At 44.1% G+C, this 13,062-nt stretch overlaps 1 protein-coding gene across 1 annotated transcript in view; it reads right to left on the bottom strand.

Moving 5' to 3' along the window:
• Window positions 1-13,062, bottom strand: part of CELF4 (CUGBP Elav-like family member 4) — a 1,317,354-nt gene that overhangs the window by 49,345 nt on the left and 1,254,947 nt on the right. The window contains exon 13 of the mRNA XM_078674731.1: window positions 8,370-8,535. Within this exon, the coding sequence (XP_078530857.1) occupies window positions 8,408-8,535 (128 nt within the window). The 3' untranslated portion in view covers window positions 8,370-8,407. The remainder of the gene's footprint in view (window positions 1-8,369; window positions 8,536-13,062) is intronic.

Genomic DNA, 13,062 nt, shown 5'->3' on the forward strand with positions numbered 1-13,062 from the left:
AAAGAATGTGAGAATACCAATCCAATCCAAAAATTCTTTATTTCGGCCACATGGGCCATAAAAGAAGCAATAAAATACAATACAGATAAAAGGCAATATATACAATAAAAACCCAACTGAACCTGCAGTCTTTTTGGGAAGCGTGGTAGAGGATATTTAGCCAGACATTTTCTTTCTTATTATCCATGCTGCCATTAAGAATTTGGAGACCGCAAACACAATGTAGCCCTGGGTATTAGTTTTCAGCACCCTGTAGGCTTGTGGGTAGTTGTTGAAGCCCAAGTTTCGACATAAAGGGGCTAGCCAACGCCTCCTCGGGCTCCAGTAAGCTTGGCAACAAAACATTATGTGCAAGTCATCTTCTTCCCTAACTTTACAGCATGGGCAAAGCTTGTCGCCCCCTAGCGACCACTTGTGAGTAAAAACTTTAGTAGGGAGCGTACCAAACCTCCATTGCAGGAAATGTGAGAATACACCAATGGCATTTGTCAAAGATTGTGAGAATACACCAATGGCATTTGTCATAGAACATCCGAATACACCAATGGCATTTGTCAAAGAATGTGAGAATACACCAATGGCATTTGTCAAAGAATGTGAGAATACACCAATGGCATTTGTCAAAGAATGTCAGCATACACCAATTGCATCTGTCTGCTTTCACAGAGATGTGTGCCACAATGGGAGCTAGGCCTAGATTCTCAGATGTGTTAAACTGTAGTCACAAAGACTAGTCCTGGAGCATATCTGGAGATACCAGGAGAATTCCTGATCTACACCAGCGGTCTTAAATTACGTTCATGAAGATATGTTCTGGAGCACATTAGGAGTTGTTCAGAGAGCCTTACATCTATCCGCTGTTCTTAAATTGTATTTGCAAACATGTGCTTTGGAACAAGCTAGGAACTGCCCAGAAACCATTAACTCCTTTGACACCCATGACGAGCTCAGCTCGTTATGTGGCACAGTGGAGCTGTGCTCATGACAAGCTGAGCTCGTCATAACAGCCGTGGAACGCCCACACGGGTCTAATTCCCCTCCAGTGCGGGGCGTTCCATTGAGTGGGTGGAGTCATGACAAGCGCAGCTCGTCATGAGCACAGCTCCACTGTGCAGCGTCACGAGCACTGCAGCGCCGCGCTCGCCCCCCCCCTGGCACCGCTGTGGACTTAGCCCTGCGTGGGAGGGGTTAAAGCCACACCAGTGCTCTTAAACTGCATTCATGAAGGTGAGTTATGGAAGACATTTGGAGCTGCCCAGAAAAACTTAGATCCCAACCATTACTCTTAAATTGTAGTGACAAAGATGTGTTAGGAATGACATTAAGAGATATCCAGAGAATTCAACTCTGTGCCACTTTAATCATGAACATTTGTGTTGCATTAAATGTGGATATATGGAGAGGTGCAGATGGGTACCAGCTTGTATTTTACACATATACAAAGATATATACACTGAAGCAAACCTGGAAGTCCCATGAGAATCTACAATGTGGAGTGGAGCAAATCTTAGAAAACGACATTTTGTATACTACACAGGGGAGCATCTAAAAAATGCTCATGGCATCTCCAAATATGCCCCAGGGCATCTATATGTGATGTCTTCATATGATACTTGGGGGAAATCTGGGATAGTCTAGATTTATCCTACATTGCTCCAAAGCAAAATACAGTTTATTAACATTAATGTTTTTCTCCTTCGTATTATATGCTCTCTGCTTCTCACGTTAGGTTCCAGTATGTAATACTCAGGGACTTGAGACAAGGTAATGAACTAGCTGAAAAGAGGAAGCTAATATCTATTTTTTGTGAGGGTGAACCAGGCAGAGAATGAACAGACTGGATGGTATGGAAGTACGTTTGTGCTTTCCAAAATGTATATTTCTGACTGTGCTAATTTGCTAAAAGGTCAGTTAGCCCTATTATGGAAGAGTAATATATGCATTTTACTAATGCTAGAATATCTGACATATTGCCTGATAATGGATGAAGATGCTTTTGAAATAGCTACTGTGTATGCCGAGTCTGCCTATGCCGAATGTGTCTAACGCAGTCTGCCCTTGTGCCTCTGTATAACCACTAAGTCAATTAAGTCAATCTACGTATGTGTCAGAAATAAACACGGTCACTGTCTAACCTAGATTGGAAACCATTGGAATATGAAGAGTTGATGCAGTATAGCCCCATGGCCACTGGGTAGCCCGTAGGTCAATGCATTTGTGTGCCAGAGACTATTTCTGTCATTCACTAGCCTAGATGGGCAACCACTGGCCCATCAAACATTGATGCAGGCCATATATTCAGTATAACCACTGACCATGTAAATGATTACCATTCATACTCATTATATGTAAATGAATCTCATGCCTACATTCTGAGACACTGACATAGTAGGCTCCCCACACACTTGATGGACCAACCTTAGAAAACTCTGCTCTAGGAAAAGTACAACTTTGTGTAGGGTGAATCTCTATTTATATTGTGATATTTGCATGTATTGGTGTTATGCTGACCGCCTTCCTCGAGACGAACGGATCCCTCGACCCCTCGCAGTCCGGCTTCAGAGCCAACCACAGCACCGAGACCGCCCTCATCGCAGCCACCGACGACATCCGGACCCTGCTCGACAAGGGGGAAACAGTGGCCCTCATCCTCCTGGACCTCTCCGCTGCGTTCGACACGGTCTGCCACCGCACCCTAGTCCAGCGCCTCAGCAACAACGGTATCCAAGAGAAGGCACTGGAGTGGATCATCTCGTTCCTCGCCGGAAGAACACAAAGAGTCCGCCTCCCCCCGTTTCGCTCCGAGACCACCGATGTCATCTGCGGCGTCCCGCAAGGATCTTCACTCAGCCCCACCCTCTTCAACATCTACATGAAACCTCTCGCAGCCATCGCACGCCAGCACAACCTCAACATCATCTCTTACGCCGACGACACCCAGCTGATCCTCTCCCTCACCAGAGACCCCGACACCGCCAGAACCTGCCTACACGAAGGGATGAAAGACGTCGCCGAGTGGATGAAGGACAGCCGCCTGAAACTGAACTCGGACAAGACGGAAGTCCTCATCCTGGGATCTTTGCCCTCTGCCTGGGACGACTCCTGGTGGCCCCCAGCCCTGGGCACCGCACCCAAGCCAACCGACCACGCACGCAACCTGGGCTTCATCCTGGACCCCTCCCTCTCGATGACCAGACAAGTCAACGCCGTCTCCTCATCGTGCTTCAACACCCTGCGTATGCTTCGCAAGATCTTCCGCTGGATCCCGACGGAGACCAGGAAGACTGTCACCCAGGCACTCGTCACCAGCCGACTGGACTACGGAAACACCCTCTACGCCGGAACCACAGCCAAGCTACAGAAAAGACTCCAGCGCATCCAGAACGTCTCCGCCCGACTCATCCTGGATGTCCCCCGACGCAGCCACATCTCCAGCCACCTGAGGAACCTGCACTGGCTCCCCGTCGACAAGAGGATCACGTTCCGGCTCCTCACCCACGCACACAAGTCTCTCCACGACCTGGGCCCCAAGTACCTCAACGACCGCCTGACCTTCTACACGCCCACCCGCCAGCTACGGTCCACCAGCCTCGCCCTCACAGCCGTACCACGCATCCGAAGAGCCACCGCCGGAGGAAGATCCTTCTCTTACCTGGCTGCCAAGACTTGGAACTCCCTCCCCATCCACCTTCGGCTGACCCAGGACCACCTCGCCTTCAGGAAACAACTCAAGACCTGGCTGTTCGAGCAGTAGCATACCCCTCCCCCCAAGCGCCTTGAGACCCTCCCGGGTGAGTAGTGCGCTATACAAATGGCATGAATGAATGAATGAATATGCTGTGGTAAAATGGCCACCCAATCCAGTTCATTTGGACTGCATCACAATGATACTTAAGTAATATTATTCGCAAAACAAAGATATTATTTCAGGTTGCGGTAGGACTGCCCAGTTGACGTAACCACAGGATTTTAGCCCCGAAGTACTATGGGACAGGCCGCAAACTGCACGCCAAATGTTTGCGACCTCCCTATGAGTTTGTGAGTTGGCCTGTGTACTAAAAGATCATGGTGCAAATTCTCCAGCCAGAGGGGGTTTGAGAATGAGTTGCCTAATTAATATTATTATTATGATGTCAAAAAGGACAGGTAAGTCTATCTTTTTTAATATTTCCACTTTACTGGCAATAGAGATAACCCTGAGTCTGAATTCAATGAAGATTTTAATTATATGAAGCAACTGGGTGAAGGCCAGATGCAGGGGCGTCTCCTGTGCTAAGGAGGAAGAGCATCGCCCCACTGCTCTTTGAGCAGTGCAAAAGGAAAAAAAAAATGTTAAACGTTATTAGAATTTTATTTTTAGTATGTAGCCAGGTTAAGACAGGGGGTGGGGGGGCTTGGCGGATGTCAGCGGGAGGAGGAGTGGTTGGCCAAACAGACACGTGCACTTAGCATTTCTCCGCCTGGGTATGTTGCGCAGCTGGGTGGAGGACAGTCCCAAGCTCTCAAGCATTTTTTGAGCGGCAAACCAGGTCGCTCAGACCAATCATGACACTGCTGCCATGCTGTTGACAGCAGCATCATGATTGGCTTAGGGGAGTCTGGGAGCCTGTGTGCTGCCGGGAGTCAGGAACAGAGGGAGGATGACGGAAGAGAAGCAGCGGCCAGCGGGTAAGTCGTCTTTTCTGTTTTTCTAAGCCTCCTCCCCTCCCACCACTACTGTTCCCTAGCAGCCGCCGCTGGCCAGATGTCTTTCGCCTAGTGTGAACAACTGTACCTCGCCCAGAAGTAGTTAATGAATAGAAGCACAGCCTTCACCACGCCAGTCCAATGCCACAGCTGAGGGACAACTATTAACTGCAAAGATTGGGCACACCAACAGTGTTGCATAGATTGTAAGACAGACATGGCATGAGGCTTTGGAAACAGATAAGGTGTATGGCTAATTTTTCACTGGCATATGAAATTGACTTTTCTACAGACAGGAAGATTTTTCAGATGAACTATGGATGACATGGACACCATTTTGTGTCCGCAAATCCTGCAAGTGAAAGTGAAATATTTGTTATACTATATAGGCCCATTTTTGCAGTCAGGAAAACATTTCTGGCTCGCAGCATGGTTTTAGCGACACTTCCCGAATGGAAATTAGGAAGGGACGTAAAAGGTGTGTTACTTCTTAACTGCAATTTAGTATGGTATGTCTCCATGATTGTCATCTAAAATTGTGTTTGCAATGCATTGGCTAGTAATTGAAACATCTAAGAAGGTGATAACTGATATGCCAAGGGGAAGGAGTTGCCTTGATGCCCCTTGACCTTTGAGAATCGTGAGAGGTAAATTCGAGAGGAGGCAGCAGTGGTCCAGATTTTCCGCTCCCCTTCACCCCCTTCCCCCTGACGTCTTCCCAAACAGGAAACATTTTTTAAAAACCCCACCTGTCCCTCTATGGAACACGGGCTGACTTTACAAAACAATTTCCCTTATGTACATACAAACACAGGAATGGCGGCCTGCTGTTCCATGTACACTATTACAGAAAATGGGGTAACCCAGTTGAGTGTCAAAGGACCTGGGTGTCGATCAGGAAAACAATTGGTCCCTAACTCAGCTGAATACTCCTCGATTAGTAAGTATATTATGAAATTAATCCATCTAGCACAAGATTTTATAAGTATATGCACATTTAACAGATACTTAAATGGTCACCGAAAATCATTTTGATAGTAAACATCAATTTATTCTTTATATCGAAACCATGGAAAGCATAAATGATTTTGACAATCCCCCCAGGGGCCTACACCCAACATCCACTCCCCCTACCACCGCCATCACAGATCAAGTCTCGGCAAATGTAATTAGGGGTAGGCTCGTCTATGCAGGGGTACCAACCCTATAAGTAATAACAATTTGGTCGGATCCCTCCCTCTTGAAATATTCTAACTGGTTCTTTGTAAATATCCCTTGATGCATTCTTACTTTTCCTTTGCTATCTTACACATGAGAACTTACTTCTCACTTCTTTCTCTTGACTTTGAAGTAACCGTACAATGTACTTTGTTTCATGTATGCTATCCATGGTTTGGATATAAAGAATAAATTGATGTTTACTATCAAAATGATTTTCGGTGACCATTTAAGTATCTGTTGAATGTGCATTGACTTATGAAAACTTGTGCTAGATGGATTAATTCTATAATATACTTACTAATCGAAGTGTATTCAGCTGTGTTAGGGTCCAATTGTGTTCCTTGTACACTATCATCCCTGTCTTTGTATCCAATCATAAGGGGTTGCAAATAGTGACCTGCCTAATTAACATTCATTAAACAGGTTGTTCTGAGACCTCATGTGACGAGATTTTATTTACATATTATTGTAAATGTTGCCCCCAAAATCAGAGACAAGACACAAAAAGTTGATACGCAATTTGTGACCACTTTTTTCTTCTGGTCTCTTTGTACATCTGCCCCTGAATTCTCCCCCACACGTTGCATGGAATGCACAAATTGCAAGAAAAAGGCAAAATAACCCTTAAGTAGACACATGATCAGGACAAGGTCCTGATAATGAAGACATAGAATGCTGAGATTTGAACGAATTCACTCGGTGTTGCAACACAGATAAGGTAACATAACATGGTCGCCACGATGTAGTAAGGGTTTTGCTAGAAATTATAGGATCCGAAGTACATTCTGCAAGGGTACTTATCAGGCTGTGGCTGTCCCCATTCAGGATATAACAGGCATAATTTGGGGTCTCCTGCGATTTAATGATGCCCTGTTGCATAGGACAGTGGTTCTTAACCTTTTGACTTCTGTGGACCCCCCCTTATTCATCACTGGAGTCCTTAGACCCCCACTGAGAGATTATTAGAATCAAGGGACCACGGCATAAACAATGTCGATGACTTGAAAGGCAAAACAATACGCAAAAATAATCTATCATCCATACTATACTCTGTTCCATACACTTGCACTGTTCCCACAAATCATGTGATAATACCAACTGCATTTTTAGACTCCAACTTCAATTTCCTTAATTTTTACAGAACATTAAAAAAAATTCAATTTTACATTTTGCTTCTCTATTTTTGTACACTTTCAGCAGTCTGTTAACCCCTTCGCTGCTGCCGTCGGCCGTTGGACGTCGCGCGAGCTACCTCCCTGGTGCTGTGCACGTCCAACGGCCGACGCGGCCGCACCCGTATCTTCGAAAGTTCAGCACTGGCGCTGAACGTTCGAAGCAGCAAACGGGTTAAAATTATTGAATTTTCTAAGCAACCGCAGATCCCGAGTAGGCATTGTGGAGCCCCAGGAGTACCCAGACCACAGGTTAAGAACCACTGGCATAGGAAGCTGAGAATCACTGTTAACCCAAAGCCAGTTGAGCGACACCACATCTGCCTCTATGTAAAGATCAAAGCCGCATAAAAAGAAGAGGAGGGAGCCCAAGCAAAAGGAGGATGGAGGCACAAATTGTGCATCTTTGATTGGGTTTGCATGTCACATACAGTATACGTGGCTTGGTCTGTACCAGTTAATGTTCTGGCCAATTAGCATGGTACTGCATGGAAAAATATCGCGCTTGAAAAAACAGATATGCGGTACCCTTAACAGGTGAATGATGGGCCTTTTAATTCTTTAGAGCTAGAGCGTATGTTTCGCTCCGGCTCCACTCAGGTTTTTGCATTGGCAGTTTCCACTCCCAGTTCTTTGCATGTAGTTATGCATGCACTTGCTGAACTCTTGCCAGCTTCTTTCATGCAAAAATTGGGTGCAGAAATAGTAAAAATACTATTAGCCCACGTTATCTTGAAGTTTTTTGGGCCCCATTACCATTTTTCCCCTGTGCAGTGGTAAATACCGCACGGGAACGCTTCTTATTGGCATTACCCGCAGTAAATTGCTCCTGCAAAAACCTGAGACTTCATACAGTTATGCACAGAACACAGAAACTTTGGACTCAATTATAGTCTTTGCAAGGTCTTTACAAATTCAGGCAATTAAGCAAGCATAGAGAGATCCTCCGCATAAGAAACCTTGCGTCTCGCCAAGACCATATTATCTGGGTACAAACAAGCCCTTCAGGGTACTTCCTGTGGAGTCTTTGGTGGGCCCATATGTAGTTTTCCTCCTGCTAAAGTGAGAAGGTGTTGACTGATCTCCATACAATCTTCCCTTCCTGTAACTCTCTGTGCCTGTTCTCTCCTCCCTCTTGAGATACAATTGGAAGTGAACACAGCAAACATGTGAGTACCTATGTGCGGCCCTGCCAGCGGCCTCCCTGGGGAGACCGCTGGGTCAGAGTGAGCGTGCGTTCCGCTAGTTAACTATGCTCCTGGTGCTCCTGCACGGCCCATGCGCAGTTACCTGTGCTAGTCCTTGTTTCCAGCGACTGCCGCAACATCTCAGTAAGGGCGGTTGGCATCCTTCGGCCGTTTCAGCTGCACCTTCAGCCTCTTCATGCCAATCTGAAAGCCATTCATAGCCTGGATGGCGGCCTGGGCACTGGCAGGATTGTCAAAACTCACAAAACCTGTCAAAACACGATGCAAGGCGGGGTTTAACAAGCCGAAGGCCAGCAGAGCACAACACGTATAGTGAGACTACTTAGATGAACATGTGTGGGTGGGAAGGAGCGGGGATGGTTGCCAATGGGGGGGTGGGGGGGTTTACAGGTTGCAGTATGGGAGGAAGCAGCACCCAGTTTCAGGCAGTTTGGGCTCTATGCTCACCAGGAACCCCCTTAACAATCCTGGTGCATCTGATCACAGCAAGAATGACATAGCAAAAAATACTGAGCGGTGTTTCCCATACTGCAGTCAAAGCTAAAGTTCCAGAATCAACCCATACACATCAGCTTTTTGAACCACATCTTTACTCTTGTTGGCCAACCTTCCCATTACATTGCAGCTGAGGCCCTGTGTCAAAATGCAAAGATTGATGCCTCAGGTGTGCTGGACCGACCGGGCCGGATGCAGTCAGTTGCGGAAACAGGAAACCAGCAACTAAAGGCAGGTAAGTGCTGTGAGTCAGTGGGAGGGATGCCATTCTCAGTTGCATCTTCCTTTACCCACTGACGTCCTTCTGCTTTACTCATATTGTACATGCCTTCTCTCTACTCTGTTCATGGTGCAAGCACTTCTTGCTCCCTCCTTCCAACTTACTCCCAATTAGTCCAAGGCCTGGCTCTCTCTCTTCTCACTAAACTTTATAGTTGCACTGACCCCTGCTGCTACACCTACCACCTGCACCTCTTACCCCTGCTTTGTTGCTGTTCCATGATCTTGTTAGCACATATGCGTAGCTCAATTCAATATATCTTTATTCAATTTTACGTAAAAATCATAAAAGAGCACTATACAATTCATCACAGGAATAAAATACAATAAAAATAGATACATAGGACTTAAAGCATTAATGCAGATCAGATAAAAACATATCTCCGTGCAGTAGAAAAACCTCTGAAGTGAAGTGCATTAAAAGAGCAGCGAGACACCCCCGCTAATGCAAAAGCAGCGGGTCCCTGTACTAGGCAGATAATCTGCCATTAGCCTTCCGTTGACTTCCTACCGCTTACGGACATATTCAGGAAACAACAAACACTGTGGCAAACATCAGGACTACTTAACAATTGAGGATACGCTAAGGCATCTCTGCATTTTTTAAGGCAGACGGCTTCAGAATATGTTTAAGGCAGGATAAAAGGAATTGTCAATTTATTTAGCAAAAAAAACATATAAAGCAACAAAGATTGCTCAGCCGACCCATCACAAGGACAGGCTAATACACTACTCCACAGAACTTTGCCACAATAGAAACCCACCAAAAACGCCAAACCGTGCCTGCCCTAAACCTGCGGGATTTTCTTATATGTATACATACACTTGATGGTAGATACGACCTCTGTGATTGTACCTTTGTGGCCTGGAAAATCAAACCCATTTTATTGTGTTTTGCACAAAAAATATAGCAGCACAGCAGGTTATGATTGGCTAGATGTGTTGCACCAGCAAAGGCGTTGTGTATTAAACCAGATGATATGTACGTGGTCACCTCCATAGTGTCATATCTATGGGTTAAGTGGCCTTGCCTGGGATAGTTGCATTCTACTCTAGGTATGTGGTTAAGTAGGCCCTGTGAACCTCCTTGTGCCCCATAATGGAACATGCTGCTACCTTTTGCACAAATTTCACAATTCTGTACCATTTGTATGCACAGTGCTTCTTCTCCCTAAGTGGGTTGGCAGATTGTTTACACCTTGAAAAGAAATAACTCACATATTGTTTTCTCTCACTTAGGATGTTGCCTTCATTGGTAATGTGTACTTTTTGTTTCACTGCACTCACATTTTATTGTAGCCGAAGAATTTATATTTTAGGTTGTATGCCTCTGATGGAAGTGTGTATTTTTAGCATCCCACTGTACTTGCATTTTAATATTTCCAATTAATTTGTTGATAGATTGCTGTGCACATGCTTTTATTGAATTTCTTTTATATTGCATGTTCTTAAAATATTGTAAGGCCGTTAGCTGAAACAATAAATTAATTTTAAAAAAAAGAAGAGACCTCTCCCACCGTGAAAGTTCTAAAGATAAATAAAATACTGGTTCTCCTGATGGTAGAAAAATAAAACAATTATGAATAGAGTGCTTGCTAAAAACATCCTCCATTCTTTGGGAAAGACGTAATTCTTCATTACGGGACTTCACCAGCCTCTTATCAATTTTCTTAAGGTACCAGCAGCAATAAACATTTCAGGGAGACATATATCATTGAAGGACATAAGAACATATTTCACCCAGAGAATTAACAGACCCTGTGTAAACTGAGAACATCTGAAATAACTTTTCTATTAAAAGTTGCATTGGAATTCGATCCCATGCGAATCCAAAATTGGAAACATATAACAAATTTAATTCTGAGTGCAAGATAAAATGGGAGCTAGTTAACGTAATATTCAAGTGCTGCCTACAAGTCCTATTATCTTCCCCCTATTTGGGGAAGCGTTGTTAAACCCCCATAACCCAGCTCCGCATGTGACTGTAGGAACGCCCTGTTGGTTATAGACCTTGATATTTGGGGAAATAATGCTCTACCTACCCTCTAAAGGAAAATCAATAGAGACCCAGCCACCCTGACTAGTTTTGCATGAGCACCATTAACCTGGGGTTGCCAAGAACCTTTTGAGTCAAAGGTTACACCAAGGTAACTAACATTCTGCACAGAGCTCAAAGTCTGGTCTCTAATCCTTAGGGATAACACATTTCTTCTGTCCAGCCACATGCCATTATGTGCAATTGCCCTTAATTTGTTGACATGTCCAAACTACCCATTAATGAGAAAAAATACGTAAAGCACTGGGTGTCCTTGCCATTCAAACAGCATCGTCAGCATATAGTAGCGCTGGGACGAGTGAATTAGCAATTTTCGGTATGGTTGAAGACAAGTGGGTACTTAATTTGTTAATATAGGTAATAAAAAGCAGAGGTGCCAAAATGCATCCCTGACGCGCCCCACTGACTAGAGGGAACACATCAGAAGTTTTCCGAGCTCGACCATGTCGCACCCTAATCCCTAAATTCTCATGTAATATAAGGAAAACATTTACCAGCAGCACTCAAATTCCAAATCTATCAAAATCAGCCATAGCTTGGTCCTATTCACGCAATCGAATGTGGTGGATAAATCCATAAAGGCCAGGTACAATGGGCAGCGCCTGGGGATGGTGTATCTACCCACAATCAAATGCAGGTTAAGGTATTGTTCCACTGTACCCAGTACTGCCGAGGGGGGAGAGAGGTGGGGAATGGGAAGGGAAGATGAATCGAGTTGGAATATCCTAGACGACGAATAATGCCACATAACTGTGTGATACAAGATGTAACCAACTATTAACATTGAAAATGAATAAGCATGTTTTAAAATAAAAAGTGGACAAGTTGTTGGTTTAGGCTTAGTTATACACACATAACCAGACAGATTTCGTGAATATGTACAACTATGGTTTGGAATTTTTATGAACCCTTTAAATGTACTCAAATCATAAAAGGAAACCTACAGGTTTACATTTACAAATGTTATTTGTAAGTCAATCCCATACTTCTTATGTCCTCAAAGATTCCCCAGCACTGTCCCACAATATTTCTTCTTTTAAAACCCCTTTCACCGACACAGGTTTGCTTTAGTGCTCCCCTTATACCTTATAGATATTTTAATGTTTCATAAGATTATTCTATCACTGGATGTTTAATTCAGTATTTACATTTCAAGCTCAATAAAAAGTAATATCTTTCTTGGTAGAAATGTCACAGATACAAGTTTACAAGGATTTCTATTGGATCCAGTTGTTGGCAAATGGGTTTCTGGCATTTAATGAAATGCAATTATCAACATTTCCAATTGATTTCTGTTACATCTTAGAAGTTGTTATTGGTGTCTTTGTAGTTCTTAAATTATATGTGTGTGTGTGTGTGTGTATATATATATATATATATATATATATATATATATATATAGATATATATAGATATGTATTTATAGTTATATAGATACAATCACAAATATGTCAAAACTAAATCCATAAAAAACACTCATGACTGGTTTACTCGAATTTTCATCAGTGAAACTTTAATTATCTTGCAGACAAACATATCCATAGTGAACAAGCTCCTTAGCCCACTTAGCAAAAATAAGTAACACACATTAGAATACTGGAGTGCTAAGAGCTCAACTGAAGACTAGATGGACCAATAATGGCTGGTGTTGACCTTCTTATCCATCGTTCTAACGCCTGTCTGTTTTTACTTTTTTAATTTATATTATACTACCCGCAGAGGGCTGAATGTGCTAACAGCATTATAGCACTTCTTCCTTGGGCTATGCCGGTTGTTATAGGCCCTTCGCACAGGGCGGGACTGGGAACCAAAACCGGCCCTGGCAAAGTGTTCGGCTACTTCCCCCCTGGGGTTTGTAGGTGCCAACGAGCTCTTTCCCAGGGCAGGTTTTCTGCCGATTTTGTTACAGGGCCTAATGCTGCATAAACGGCCCTGTAACAAAAAC

This window comes from Lissotriton helveticus, chromosome 2_1 (assembly GCF_964261635.1).
Source record: "Lissotriton helveticus chromosome 2_1, aLisHel1.1, whole genome shotgun sequence".
NCBI lineage: Eukaryota > Metazoa > Chordata > Amphibia > Caudata > Salamandridae > Lissotriton > Lissotriton helveticus.